Source organism: Trichoplusia ni, chromosome 1, assembly GCF_003590095.1.
Source record: "Trichoplusia ni isolate ovarian cell line Hi5 chromosome 1, tn1, whole genome shotgun sequence".
Taxonomy (NCBI): Eukaryota; Metazoa; Arthropoda; class Insecta; order Lepidoptera; family Noctuidae; genus Trichoplusia; species Trichoplusia ni.
The window spans coordinates 5893152-5909311 of NC_039478.1; the positions used below are offsets into that span (position 1 = coordinate 5893152).

The window sequence follows — 16160 nt, forward strand, 5'->3', positions numbered from 1 at the left end:
TATGAACTTAAATTCTCAAAACACGTTTATTTGGACTTTTATCATCCAAATTGGATGGCATTACGTTCTGAATGTGGGAATGTCATTCTTCAAATGTTCAAAAATAATTATCACGATGTAATTTGGGAGTCGTATTAAGCTGAGAAAATGATTTCATCTCGTAATGATTTGAACGTACGATATGAGTTGGGAAGTCAATTATAATAAAACTTATAATAAATGCTTCGTGTAATACTAATCTTAACAAATATATAAACGTCAAACTTATGGTAAGTTATGGACGACCTCACACACACAGCCACGGCTGAAAATATATGTTATTTTCAGCCGTGGCTCTATAGATATGGGATTTAAATTTATTAGATCACAATTTATACTTTCATAGTCAAGTAGGTAATCTGAATTTTATACGGTAGGTACATATAGGAACAAGGTTTTACGCATATTATATTAAGTTTAAATGGCCGATAATAAAATAAACAAGCATTGCCTTACATTAAGAGTACCTATTTAATTTAAGTGGCATTACATTCTGAGAGTTAAGTAAAGGATAGTTTAGTAATTTTCCAGCGATCTCGCGAATTGTACGGGGTAAACAGCCAGTAGGTTGCGGGGTCAACGACCCGCCAACCGGTCGAGCTTTAAGCTTTGCCGTGCGGACATAGTGAGACAAACTTGGCCCACATTTCGAAGCTATTATGGCCAGTATTAAATGTGTAGGAGAACGTCAGATCCCGAAATATGTTTTCGTATTTTGGGTGGTAAGTATTTCAGGATATGTGTTTAGAGAAAAATGACGAAATGAAAATAGATACATTATTAAACTAAGATTTGCTTTTAAAATTAGTTACTACTTTGTTATGTTTATGCTCGTATAAATAAATGTAACGCCTGTTATAAAATATTTAGCAAGACTGAAACTGAAAATCATTCAATCTAACAGGCGTAAACAGTAGTAATAATATTATATTTATTTGTTAAAGCACAATTAAATGCGATCTTACTACAAATCTATTATTAAGAAAAGAACGATCAAGTGCGAGTCAAACACGCGATATTCAGGATCCTATACAAATATGTATATTATGCTTTTAAGAAAAACAATGAAATAAAATATTAATCCCCAACTATTGCTTAACTTCGATTTGATTTGCTTAACCTTATTGAAGCGGCAACAGAAATATTTTATCAGAAAACATTTAAACTGTCTCCATATCACGGTTCTTGGGATACATCTGTCATAAAAGGGTTCCTTCTTTCCTAGCGTACGGAACACTATAAACAAGTCATTCTAAGGCAACAAATATACGTTGGCCATTCAATGTAACTTAGTATTAATACATCATATTACGTCCTTTGGTGTTACCTAGCATCGCATGCCTTTAGACCAGTATATTATTATGATCTGAGAATCTGAGATTGACTGTCATAACGTGACAAGTTGGCGACAGCTGGAGCTAAAGATACTAATTTACAATACTAAGTACTAAGAACAAAGGCGTACATAGTCGCTGTGCTGTTAAATGAGGAATATCGTTTGCAATGTTTGCTGTGGACGAATCACTTGTGAGTTATACCCACAGTTCAAATCTATCGCACAAATACTATGATTTAATTTGATTTCTTAAGCTCTTAACATTCTCTTTTACTGCCGAAATTTGGAACTCTACTGATATTGAAGATGTTATAAAATGTCTGTTTGTTGCTACGACATACTTTAGGGTTATCTCACTTTAATATATAAAGGGTAATAATATAGTCTGAATATTTCTAAAAGCTCGCGTAATAAGGATTTAATAAAAAGCGAGAATCGATTAAAAACTGTCAGAGTCATCACTGATGTAACGGAGTTCGAAAAGTGACCTTTTTGATTCGACAATTATTAATGACAAAGTGTTAACAACGCTGAAAACTAATAAACATTAGCATTCGCTGGTAAAGGTCTGGAAACGTATCTCATAGGACTCTGTCCTCTCTGTTACTGTATCTTTGAGCAACGATTTTGACAATGCCGATCATCACCATATTCTTAGAGGGCCTTCTTCCTTTTCTATTATTCACAACAAGAAACCATACACTAATTTAGATTGTTTAAACTACAAAATATTGGAAAATAACAAACATTCGTTTCTGTAGCCTGTACATTTCCTATCCACAGTATTCATCCTACAACAACTTTGTCTTCACGTTTGTCATAAACAATTAATTAGAATGGCACTTTACTTATTTTATCCGAGAACACTTCGTCATCGACTTTTATTAATTTGCAACATGAAAAAGCTTCCAGCTTCACTCGACAAGTATTTTAATGATATCATAACATATTACAGTTATGTCTTTACATGAATGATGATTATCTTTTCTTAATATATTTAAATACTATGATTAATTTATATTCCTTTATTCAAGAATACAACAACTGCGTATTTGAGTATATAAAATATTTAGACTGTCAGATAGGAGTAGATTTCCAAAAAATATGCAATACACGTTTAGAATCTAGTTCGATGTTCGACTTCGCTTATCAGTATTCGTTCTACCCACAAATGAAGTTTTTAACCCCTACTTTCATAATTTTCATAACGTTCCACAGTGAGACCATACACTTCAAACGTATGACACCACTTTTTTTGAGATGGGGATTAAAAAATAAGTATTGTTATCATTAGCTTTCATAAGGCATCTCTTAAGATATACCTTTAAAGCGATCTAAGCTGAACTGGATTTGTTTTGCTAGACTTATAATATACCGAAAGGACGAGAAAATATTGGTGTTATAAGGTATGCAGTCAATATAGAACATGATACACACATGAAACATTGTAAAAGGCTATAAGAATGCGGACATTGATTAACTCGACACCTCCCGAGTGATAGGTAACTTTATAGGGTCGGGGGAACTTTGTACACATTTCTGAGAAAAGACTTAACGATTTCCAGGAATTGAAAGCGTAATTAAAAGGAGGCTTTGATGTTTACATCCTTACGAATGATGTATATACGAATATAATGTTGTATATCTGTCTGTTATAAGCTCACATCTAAACTGCTGTACCGATTTTAATGAAACGAGTAAGCTCAAGATCGAACACAACAGATTGCTGTAGCGTTATTTTATCACTAATATGAAGAAATATATATTTTTAATTCGAGTACTTCAAAATGACCTCCGTTAACCTCCGACTTCAGTTTTCAAATCCAGTTATACGTTTTAATGTAAAACAAACAATATAAAGTAATAAAAAAATTAACGGTAACTAAATAGATTCTTATTTAATACCCTGTTATCTAATTAAACTGGATATATTGGGTAATTAAGTTTGATTAAAAGTCATATCATGCCGTTTAGCTAAACTAGTTTTAATACGAGAACTTAATAAAATATGCGAATTAATAACAACGGCTACTACGAGTCACGTCAGAACGATTAAAAATCTCGAATTTATTCTAAAAAAATGTGTAGTAAATTCCTTACTATTTATTTATGATACCTTGGAAGATAATTCTTAGACTATATAGATTAAAGTAATGATCAGACATTCACATGACATAGGACAGCTGAAGAAAACATGTTGAGAGGATCATTCTATTCAAAATTTCAAATAGGTAACAGAACCTTCAAACTGTTGTTCATTCTCTTTATGAAAGGGAACCAACAATAGGTCTTTAACAGGCAGATATCGTAATACATGTTAAATATATCAAATTGTAGATATTTGCCGTTACAGGTATAAATAGAGCAAAAAATAAACACAACAAATTTGCTATAATTGTGGCAGATTTAAATCAAATACTTCGATATTTATTTTATGGACGACATTATTCAGTTCAGTGACCAAAGCATCCCTTTTAAAACAACCTTCATTTCTTGTTTTGTAGTACAACATTGTAACACCGCTACAATTTTCCATATTCCTTTGTATTATAAATTAACATTGCCCATTAAACGTTCAGAAACACAGAATAAAGTGGAGGTTTGTAAAGTTTATTGCTTCTACCTATTTTCTCAGAACAAAGGGGCTTTTGATACTAGCTTAATTACCGCAAAAGATGAGATAAATCTTATTTCGCCGGCAAAGTGGTGTAGGTCGTAAACCGTTTTATTGCATTAACGTAACTGTATATGGCCCGAAAAGCCCGCATGCTTTGTGTAGCCAGCCGGCTGAAATGAAAACTATTTTTAACATGTTGCACGTGGAATGGCACAGAACGAACCGTATAAAGAACATTTTTAATGAAAACAGTAAAAGGAATTAATTGAAAAAATCAAATATATTGTTCGAAAATTGAATACAACTTTTTATACAGTATTCAGTATGCGAGCTTTTCGGTAAACTTTCCGATGGAACACAAAGACAAAGGAGTCAACGAGCAATAAGTATCTGTGACCTATTTCGTACCGGAATGGAACTATGAACCTACCCGCAGCCGTCCTATGCGCCTGCGCCGACTGGTTACATTAATCTCCCGCTTTGCGGTTAGTGTGTCGAGTAACGGTGTAGCGGCAGATGGAGCGCGCCTACACCGAAACACAGAGCAACAGCCTCTGTAGACACGATGTACTTGTTATATGTACTAGCTAGGTACTTAGGCAGTCAACTGGAAAGGACAGAATAGCTAAACAATTAAATTGTTGCTTGATTAAAAGACAGATCAGGTAACCAAATTAGGGACTTCTAGAACGTGTGACATTATCAAAAAATAAGTAAGCCTGCAAAACCATTCAGATCCTTGGAAAAATGGAAACTATCGCTCTTTGCTCCAAAGATTAGTCGGTGGTAGAGGTATGGGATACCATATCACAATCATGTTCCCAATCATATTCCCGATCATTCGCAGATTCAGCTCTTGCGTCTTGGCTCTATGAAAAGCAAAGAACCATTAATTCGCAACTTAATTTACCTGTGTGAGACACTTACAAGTCACACACACCGCGAACATCATGTAGTTATTCAAATATGTATTGTTACATCGTACCTAATCGCGCATCTGTAGAAGTGAGCATACGAACTCTGTGTGTGCATGTTGGATGGCAAAGTATTGAACTTGCGTTGGTTGTAGTGTGTCATGAGCAGTTATGTGATGCCTCTGACCCACTTCAATGTTAATCATACACAAAAAACATTACTGACCATTGTTCGCGCTGTCCGATTGTACGCACATTTATAATACTGCTCCGGTCATATATGTATTGTACTGGCGTGCTTTTGTCGTTATGAAAATTTTCGTTCAGATGGTTTGGAAGGATAACAAATGATTTAATATGAAAGCTTTTGGCGAATTCGAGGAATATTGTGGCGAAGTACCTAAATGTTTCATTAAAATAAAGATCTATTGTAAAACATAAAAAGGATAATTGGAAATCACATGGCTAAGCATAAAATTAAACCAGGAATTTCCATTACAAAAACCTTAAATTGAGCTAGTCGATAGAAGTACTTAAAAACTAGTAACCGCAGACTCTCAATTTGAACCCAATCCAACAGAATGACGTGTACATTTTACATCACGCCACAAAAACGATCAACTATAAATTACAACGATCGACGTCACATATCCAAACAGTTACAAAGTATAGAGACTCAATTTGCGAACAAAAAAAATGATCACGAATCAAATGCATAACCTAGATTTGGCAGCAATAAAAAATCTATACAGTTATCTATCGAATCATATTATCTGTGAGGCAGGACGGAGTGCGGGGTCGACGACCGCTGCAACTCATGTTTTCGGCTTGACGCCTCGGTTTGTAGAATACGCGAAGTGGCAGAAAATAAATAATTTTGATGAGATCTAACATGTAACTGGTTTCCGTAAGGCCAAAGGAACATAATAGAAGTACGGTTTATGACGACAGGTCACGATTATGTGAAGTTAGATAAAAATCGCGATTCACGGCGTGGGTGTTATTTATCGTACGTTGGAAAACATGTTTCGTATTGATTTATTAGACGAGAAAGTTCAGTTTGAGAATTCCATATAGACGCCGTTTTGGATAATAGTTCCTTTAAAGCTTATAAACAAAAGGTTAGTATGTAAATATTACGTGCATATAAATTCGTGTAACTTATTACTCAACACATCCTAGAAACTCAAATGAAAAATCATTTAACCTTATTAAGCTTATCGTCGGTAACAAAACTGATGAAGTAAGCTGCATCTTTTCGTTAATTATCACCTGCCTCACACTTCGAACTGTAACGTGAAATGACTATAGTATAATATAGTCGGTTTCGGTGTCTGAGAACTGCAGGTCCGGTTGTTTGACACAGAAACCCGGTGCACGGGCCGCGGTGACCGACAACCGCTCTCACTATAATTGCAGCGAGTGCAACGACCGACAATCTTCGTTGACGATCGCGAAAACAAACAGTAGACCCCGGTCCCCGAATTACATCGACGCACATTACGTTTCGTAATTGTTTGTAGGTAATAAAGGGACGTACGAATGCTGAGTCAACTGTAAGGCAGTGTTTACAGTAAATAAGGCCGATTATAATAAGGTTTTACTGACACTGCTTTTCTTGTTTGTTTAGGTGCCAAACAATCATTACGTATTATTATGAAATTGGAATCGGAAACTCTAGAAGTTGGAACAGACGTCACAGACTTCAAATTCGATGAACAAATAAAGTTTACCTACATGAGGTGAAATAAAAGTTGCTGATAAATAGATTTAAAGATAAAAACAAGTTAAATAGATTCAAAGCTATTGAAAATAGATTATATATTAATATGATTGGTAAATTACGCATAGTAACACAAACTCCATGGAACTTGAACACATCACATACATTCTTAGAGCATAGAATACACACACCAATTAGCATTTTTTCTTGTTTTGCGTGCATAATTTTATTCATAAGTATGGTAACCCGATATCATGTTGCATCTTAGAGCGAAACACTGATTGTATCAATAATTACCATATCACACATGTAGAACGTAGATATATATAATGTAACATTCTTCAAGTAGACGCCTAGCAATAACTCGAATAGAATAAGGACTATTGTCTAACTTGATAATATAACACTGTTATTACTGATAGTCAGATACTTCAACAATAGGTACGACTTGAATATAGTTAAAACAATCTAGTCTAATATACTAAAGATGTTATAGTTTGTGCGAGAGAACGAACTACGTGATCTGTTGCACGTCTCAACGATAGTTCTAGGTGGTTCTAGCGATGTTTATTATAAATCTAGGGTGTATATTCTAGAAGCAGTACAGTTAAATACTTAGATATAATGGTAAGAGCACGAATACTTCATAATCTTAGGTGAGGTCATTTATGTTATATCTTTAAACGCACTTCACTTGTATATCTACATAAATAAAATAAATTAATTACTGGTCGTTAGTCTCGCTAAAACTTGAGAACCAGTCCAAGGAAGGTTTAAGCCGTGACAAAATGTGGAAATTTTTCGGAAAAGTCAAAAAAATATCAAATTTCCCATTTAATCTTTTTTCAAACTTGTGGCAAGTTCCGACATAGTTTGGAAATAAATTAAAAGAAGTCTTTATTTTTCTTTTTCACATATAACATTCTTACGGACAAAAACGTAGCATGAACAGGACGAACAAATCGTTCAAAATTTACGAACGCTATAAGTTTTACATCAAAATGTATTGAATTTGATGATTTTTATGGTTGTGTGGGCGCTGCAGTGGACTGGAGGTCTACGAACTACCCGAGTGAACTAAAACGTATTAGTGACTTCGCATTTTGAACATTTAATACCAAAAAAACTGAAAATGCTACTGACCTATTTATTTACTTTTATTTTTCACACGAAATATTTTGAGATTATACATAAGTTTTAACGAATTCAGCTGAATATTGTGTTTTACATGGAGCGACTGCCTAATTGATCTCTCTAATCTGACGATGTACAATTTCCGCTACTTTCATTTAGACACTAATTCAACCTACCGATTATATGTAACTTTGTCATCTATTTTGAAACTATACAACTCTACAAAGCGAATAAGCAAGTTTTCCTTTGGTCAATATCCGCGTTTCTAAAGCAAATTGATATGATTGTAAATACTTAAATAAAGCAAGGCGGCACCCTCATCGGTAACATAAAGGTGGAACTGGAAGTGAACAACGTTTCCCCTTTCTAGCAATCAACCGGCTGTGTCCCCACTTTCCACAGGTAAACGTTAAACAAGTGGGGAGAGCGATAAACCTTTGGCACGGACAAAACCATGAGTCAATCCGTACTATAATAATGTTATAAACGCAAAAGGTACGATGACTGCGTGTTTCTTATGATTTAAAGGCTAAACTGCTGTATAAATTTTGATGAAATTCTTTTGAAGTAAGTTTAGAATTTAACAAGCTGTGGGTTTGCTTTTATTGTAATAACAGTCATCAACGAGAGAGGAAAAGAGAATATGATTAGATTTAACATTATTTACTAAAGTATTTTTTTATATTAGTACGTAGATAGGTACATTATTGTTGAAATAAACCGAAGAAATAGGTGAACTTAGCTTTGAAAGTTATAGAACTACAAGAAATTTTAATACTTTGGAATTCCTTTGATAGAATGAAGTATTTAAAATGGATATAACCCTATCTATTCTGTGTATTTAGCAGTGCGAATAGTTACAATATAAAGAGCTTAAACTTAAGTTCTGTTTCATCATTATTAGATTAGGTCCAACATTAACATATTGGTTAAAATTCTCTTTTTTTTCGGAAGGGGAAATACTCGTATGATTGCTCATCATTGGCCTAGCCTTTTCCCAACTATGTTGGGGTCGGCTACCAGTCCAACCGGTTTCAGCTAAGTACCTATCTGACCTCCTTAACCCAGTTACCTGGGCAACACGATACCCCTTGGTTAGACTGGCTGTCAGACTTTTTTTCAAGCTTCTGACTACCTGTTGTAACGACTGTCAAAGATGTAGGAATACAGCAGGGACCCACAATTTAACGTGCCTTCCGAAACACGGAGGAACTCTTATGACAGAGATGGTCACCCATCTACGGACCAACCGCGTCAAGCATAGCTTAACCTGTGATCGAATCACTTATACGGTTATAGCTTAGCCACGAGCTCCTCCTCACGTATGATTGCTATTAACACAAAATTCGTTGTCCAAGGCATCAACAATTAACAAACAAAACAAATCTCTGCACTATCGTATGAAATATTCCAAAACGATTTACGTACAAACATTTGCAAGCATAGTAATTTCATGGCTCATAAATGATGGCCATGATATAATTATTATAATAGCGGGGTAGAGCTATCGGAACATCGGTATCGACGCTTTCGACTTACTCGTCGTACTGTCAGTTGGTGGTATTCCATGCCATCGATCGGCTACTGGGTATGGTCAGGCATGCCATCCGTACTATCTATGATTAGCCCGAGGTCAGCACTGCCTCATTATATATTATTAATGCTGATTGCATGCTTGATTAGGTAATACAGTTTTCATGTTACTCGCTGTTTTGAAAATAACGTTAAATCCGTACTATGGGTATTTTTTTTTGTAGATTGTTTATTGAAAAAAGACACTATAATGCCCGGTTTGGCCGTAATAGTTTTCCAAAACGCAAAACAAATAGAATGCATGAAACGAAAAAAACGAATGGATCATAAAAATACGAAAAGTTGTTTCACAAATCCAAGGAAATTAACATATTTAATAGATTTTGAAAGAAAAATCCTGTTGAAGAACAGAATGTGATGAAATCACTATATGCATTGTGCGTGATGTGTAACATATTTATATTTAACCTTATTCTTATATTTAACAAAGCAATAATTTGAATTTGTAATTGTTTAAGAAGGGTTCACTAGCGCGTATTTATCTATTCCCAACCCTGCTGCCTCGGCAGCTCTTTATTAACAACTCGGGACAATCGAGTTGGTTTGCGTTCGAAACTAGTCGGGCAATCGCGATAAAAGCTGGTGAGTAAACTCTTCTTCAACAAGTAAAAATGCAGAGTAAACAAGTATGATACCGAGTCTCAAAAGTTAATAAAATCATTTGAACTTTATCCCTAAGAAATTACAGCCTATAAAATTTATCCGACGAAGACCAACAGGTTTAAGTCGTGCGCAAAGTCAGGGGGTCATAACATAAACCCAAAAGCTAGATTAGGAAAACCAAATTCAAAATGTCACAAAAACAAATCCTGAGTAAGAAGACACGAAAAACATAAATTTATAGACCGCGCATTATACGAGCAATACATTGATAAGTTGTAGAAAACACTATCACATGTCCTCATGCCCTAGTTGAGCGCCTGATAAAACAATTGCGCAATTCACATTATGTTAGTCAATCAATGTATCACACATCATTTTTTGCAAATTTAAATAGCTACAATAGAAAATAAACATTTACAAAGACACTTACATTTCGACATCTCGCCGGTCCAATGTATTCAGCTCGGAATCTGAAAATAAATGAACAATATAATTTATAATTTATTTGTTTATAATATTTTACAAAAGTCGGACAGTGAGTTACATACACGAAATATGTACGTCTGTTTCGAGTATCAAATCTATTATGCGATAACAATTATTCTGTGTACATAATGTGGTCATAGTTTTCTCTTCTCTTTTCTATGTCTGTCTTTCTCTTATATTTTTAGGGTTTCTTAAACAAAGGGCAACCGAGTATCCACTATTACTTAGTATACGCTGTCTGTTTGTCCCTCCGTCACCAGGCTACATCTCAGGAACCGTGATAGATAGACATTTGTAATTTTTGACACTACCAATATATTTGTCACCCAACCGATTTGTTTTTTATTTAGACTTTCGTACAGAACCCTTTGTGACTCTCGCGTTCGCGCACTTGACCAGTTGTTTTTAGTTATAAATATTATAATATAGTATGGCGCAGTGGAAACTGTTCCGTAAATGCCATTAGTGATAGCGATCGATATGATTGCAGGAGAAGGGTTTAATTACATACTGTGTGTGCAATCCTTATCGCGTATGCTATCTGGTCATATATTTTGAATCAAACGTGTATAGATTGGTAATATTTAAGATAAAACATTACAGTATGGGTTAAATATGCTAAAATTGAAGGTAAATAAAATACATGTTTGTGTTGAAGTTGTATAAGGTAAACAATATTGTTTTTTTCCTATTAATTAAGTAACTAGTTGCTATATTTTTGGTTTTATAAATCGTTGTAAATTGCTTTCTTGATACAAAAACACTTTTCAAGGGGAATTTTACAAATATTCGAGCTTTATTATCTATTGACTAAAACCGAAACTAATATTTACTCGCTGAACTCGCAATCCTCTCAGAATTTCTCGAAAAGCTACATTTATTAGAAGATTGGAGACCTGTGGAGTCCATCCCCCAGATATAGGATTCCAACTGTAATTCAACAAAAGTACTGAAAACTTGATCCCAACACCCGATAAAATAAAAAAATGAAATATGGGAAAATTTTTTAGTTCAATCCATTTTACTCCGAAACCGCATTAAACCTCCATATTTCGGAAAGCCGCAGCCCGTATTAGGTCGTTTCATTTGTTTTATAACATGAGTATTGCCATAATGGCTTCTTAGAACTAATAAAAGCAGCGTCTAGTAACACGAAACTATTGCTCCATAAAACCAAAACCAGCCATCATGGTCATGAACGTTTCTTTCTGTTGTGCCTTGTTCATTGACCTGTATTGTAATTTGCTAGAACGGCGATAATTTTCAAATGATCCTTTTTGAAAATTGCCTTATTTATTACTATAATGGATGATCAGCAGACATTTTGAACTTACCTCCTGAGTCTTCAGGGAATATAACTAAAATTGTGGAAGAGAGATGCTTAACTAATTGTATCTGTCACTACCACAGCTGCAATAATATTACTTTAAGACAAGACCTTAGGCACATAGTTTAGCTTGTTATAAAATAAATCAGATAGAATAATGGTTTAAATTTCAAACATAAAATAATTACATCATCATATTTAAAAAATACAATACGCTTTAGCTCTTACGTCACTTGATGTAAGGGTTTGTAAAAGGATACTTGACCTCACCTCCTTCAAAGTACCTTTTGTGTTGACAACCTTTTTGGTGTTAATACTTCGCTGGCAGAATACGCGATATCATTGCCTACCCTAATTTTTATGGTGTATGAAAAACAGCTAAAGTTAATGCATGTTTGCTTATCGTGCTAAAAGTAGATAAAACACAAACATACAATAGAAATGTTCATGCAACATATTGTATGCATTTGAAAGTCAATAATCCATTACGTTATAATTACGTATTGTAAACATCAGCTATTGTCCACATAATGCACGTGGCCACGAATAAAAATAACTTTTGCAAATATAGTTTACTTTCCAATGGAATCAAACGGCTGTAGAAAGCAAGGAATTTAATTTATGTCCCACGAATAGGTTATCGTTCGTCGATAAGACGAAATGACTAACCTTATCTAAAATTCTTAATAGTTAACATACCGACTTACCTTTTACGCAAATTAAGCAAACATGAATTGCGTACTCAATTAATTTCTATTTTCCATTATGAACAATTAAACAGTAAAACGATACATTACCTTGAAAATGAAACTCGTTTGTTTACATTCAACTATGAATTTTCACATTTACTTAGAGTTGCTGTGTTTGTTAAATGCACAATTTTTAATAATATACACGAACGAATTGATTTATTTATTAAATTGTGATTTAACATCGTGCGTATACGTATTTATATTTCGTCTACTTGACGTTTTGTAATTCGCTGTTGAAAAACGCGCGGCCATTATTATTTTCATAGATTATAGGAATAAATACTTTTTCGTGGTACTAAGGAGGTTGATTAATATCCACACTTACCTCCTTGGTACTTATGTCAAAATCACAATAACGGTAGGTTTGCCCACTACAAATTGTACCATTATTTCCATTTAATTTCGATATATAAATCTGAGCTATTATTAAAATTGTATCAAGTAGTTTTGACTACAAAAAAATGTCTAAGTCGGTAGAACGTTTTTTTTTTATTTCTGATCGAACCGATTTCGAACGTAATGTAACTACGTAGCGTTGGAAATCACTGGAAGCCGAGTATCGATCGAGACGAGTATATTAGGTCCTGCAGTGTAAGTAGATCGAGAGCACATGTTTTATAAAAATAACGATACTCATAATAAACAATGGTAGGACGGTCGGCGAGTTAGCTTCGCACATGATAATGAATTGAGAACACTAGTTATTAATAGCTATTGCAATCTTAATCTCGTAAAACTAAATAAAATATTGTAACTCACCAATAATATTGCAGGTATTTGTCTATTCTATCACACAGTCTCGTTCCATTAAACACGATAAAACAGCTAAATACAATAATAATTCTAGCGCGAATAACTATTGCACTAAAAATGAATATTAAAAAAAAACTATTTAATATTATATTTACAACATAAAATTAACGTAAATCATAAACTATTATTTATGTACATTCTATTTTTAAATTTACAATTGTACAATTCACTGCACTATTTTATACACACCGCATTTTCAGTGACGTGAGCCGCGGAAAACGCGCTGTCTAGCCAACATTTTTTTCCGAAAAGGCTTCTTCCCGCGCATGCGTCAATGCGTAGAGGTTATCTACTTTCCCTTTCGGTTTCCCTGTGACGAAAAAGAGACAAGAGGTCTACTAGAGTAACATGCGCAGTGTTATTGATAAAATTTTTGGCGGGAAAACACACCATCTGGGGTGATCCTTAGGCGTCACGTGATTGGTTGGCTGTCAGGCCATATCAATGCAGTGTATTTTCCTCCGTGCCGCTGTTTTTTTTTATTGCAGCATGTCTATTGCACTACTTTGATGTGAATGATGTGTTGTGATTTTTTTTTTTTCGAGTTAAATTATATTGCCAATTAGGTGGGTGCCAGCTAAGTCCGGTGGTAGCTATTTTACATTCACAAACATTCAACAATAATGAGTTTTTCTTCATTTCAAAGATTTTTACGAAGGAATACTTATTATTGTGATATCGAAAATAGCTCCAACTCATTTTAGATGCACAAAAGAAAAAAAATTTACTTGCAAATAGGAAACTCAAAAACTTACACAATTATTTATATGTTTATTAAATATAGCATATATTAAGTAACAGTATACTAAAACCTACAAAATATAAACTTAATAAAATAAATTAATGTAAAATTAAAATTACCATTTCTAAAATTAGGGACGTATAAAATACCTACCAGTTCGTACATTTAGAACAAAATTACTTTTTTAAACCTAGAATATTTTTATAGGGCAATACATTTTGAGACGCCAGGGATGTCTGCGGACGTATAATAGTATGGATCCGGTTGTGGTCCGACGCGGCTGTTGAGGGTTCTGCTTAGAAGCCAGCGTCGTCCATGCTCTGGACAACGTTGCTTCCCAAGACTATCTGCCATACGCCAACCGTAAACCCAGTTGCTACATTCAGGGAAATAAAACTTCTTCTCAGGCCATTCCAAGCCTCGCAGCTTCAAGTACCGCTCTCTACCAAACTGGGGTTTTGGCTTATGTAGTACTTTCGTCAGTTTTGGGTCGACAGGTCTCATTATTGGTTCAAAAGTTGGATCAGTCTTTGGCCTTGCAAGCCTGGGATCCTCTTTGGGATCACCGAGACCCAGTTTGACGATTGAATAGTCCTCTCTTATGTCTTTAGCGCATTTTATGGTCTTTGCGTCACGAAGAGGGACTTTCCTACGTACCGCCACAGCGTTTTTGTGATCTCGTGTGATGGTGGCTAGCCCTCCTACCATATTGTGAGCGATCACATCGGTTTCATAGTAGTTAGTCCTTTCTCTATTTAAAGATATTGCCTTTTCCATCTTTGCTTGATGTGTGAACACCCATTGCGCCCGCAGACGTTTTTCTCTTTCATACATTTCTTGGAAAAATATTATTGCAGCCGGGTTCGTTATGTCCAGCGGCATTTTCACTTGTGTTATTTATTACTTTTATAAAATACGACTATTAAAACTCGGTAAAATATTCAACAAATCAGCTGTTAAATACGTAGATAATATAATAATACTATCAATAGTTGAAAGAACAATGACTTCTTGATAATGAAGTTTGAAGTTTTGCATATTACTCTTAAACCTCCGCAAGCTATCAGCTACCAGTGTGAAATTTGTATTAAACCTTATCATCGCAATTATGAAATATGTAGTATGGAAAATTGCAATCAAGTCGACCCAAAAACAATAATTGCTTTAGATCGCTGCAGACAGATTTCAATAGAAAATTCGTTGTCCGTCAATCGTCGCAAAAAAGAAGCTGAATATCAAAGTAAATTTTAAACCATATTTTCTTTGGCCTTGGCACACTACTGGTCTAAAATGTATCTAAACATTTGCAGAAATCCCTAAACTGCACCACCTTGAACCATTTTTTACATATTCTTGTAGTAAATTTGATTTGGTAACTTTTATTACACTGTAACATTGGTTTTAGTTGCGTTTTATTTTAAAACTCAGTGCTTACCTAGAAATGCATACCAAGATTGCTTGCCTTTTTTTAAGTACTTAATAAATAGCATTGGTAGGTATTTTCTGGCCACTTTTATCTATTGGTATCATGCAATAATTATTTTTCTACAAGGGTACACGGAGTAAAAAACATGATATTTCAAAATTTGTTTAATCATAAATAAATAACATTTTTTGTTTGGAACAAAACAACCTCCATAATTATTCACACACCATACAACTCGTCATTTAGTGAATTACAATTATTAATTTTCTAATTACTTTCTAATAATACTTACAGCAATCTTAAAATTAACGTTGTACATAGTTTTATTACCACAATTAATTTGAGATTTTTTTCATGTAAATATCTAATGCTTATAGAGAGAATTATTCCAATTACAAAATATTCTTTTACTTTCATTTATGGAGGATTTGGTCATAATAATGTAGATATGAAAAAAGTCGACATTAAATGTGAAGTAACGACTCGAAATTGTTTTGCTTCCAAATTTAAAGCATACATAGCAATCTTTATATTTTAAAAGTTATATTCATTAAAGTTTGTAACTTTGTACGTAAGAATGTTATATTTTTTATTAATTTCCAATATTTTAAAAACATTAAAATACAAAATATCCAAATGAAATGATCATCAAATT

General features: G+C 34.0%; 2 protein-coding genes across 3 annotated transcripts in view; both read right to left on the reverse strand.

The window, feature by feature from the left end:
- LOC113491865 (long-chain-fatty-acid--CoA ligase 5) overlaps positions 1 to 13359 on the reverse strand; it is a 51103-nt gene extending 37744 nt beyond the window's left edge. Inside the window, exons 1-2 of one of the 2 annotated variants that reach the window (XM_026869081.1) lie at positions 13284 to 13359; positions 10390 to 10429 (exon numbers count right to left, since the gene is read on the reverse strand). In XM_026869081.1, the coding sequence (XP_026724882.1) occupies positions 10390 to 10399 (10 nt within the window). In that variant the 5' untranslated portion in view covers positions 10400 to 10429; positions 13284 to 13359. Of the gene's footprint in view, positions 1 to 10389; positions 10430 to 12569; positions 12740 to 13283 lie in introns of those variants that run through there. The other variant, XM_026869072.1, reaches the window with a different exon arrangement.
- An 836-nt stretch (positions 13360 to 14195) lies between these two features.
- On the reverse strand, positions 14196 to 16048 carry LOC113491912. The gene has a single exon (XM_026869132.1). The coding sequence runs from the start codon at positions 14959 to 14961 to the stop codon at positions 14281 to 14283; it is 681 nt and encodes a 226-aa protein (XP_026724933.1). The 5' UTR covers positions 14962 to 16048; the 3' UTR covers positions 14196 to 14280.
- Between the last annotated feature and the right edge of the window lie 112 nt (positions 16049 to 16160).

Coding starts and splice junctions, on each gene's coding strand:
- LOC113491912 (XM_026869132.1), bottom strand. CDS start 14,961: ATGCCGCTGGACATAACGAACCCGGCTGCAATAATATTTTTCCAAGAA.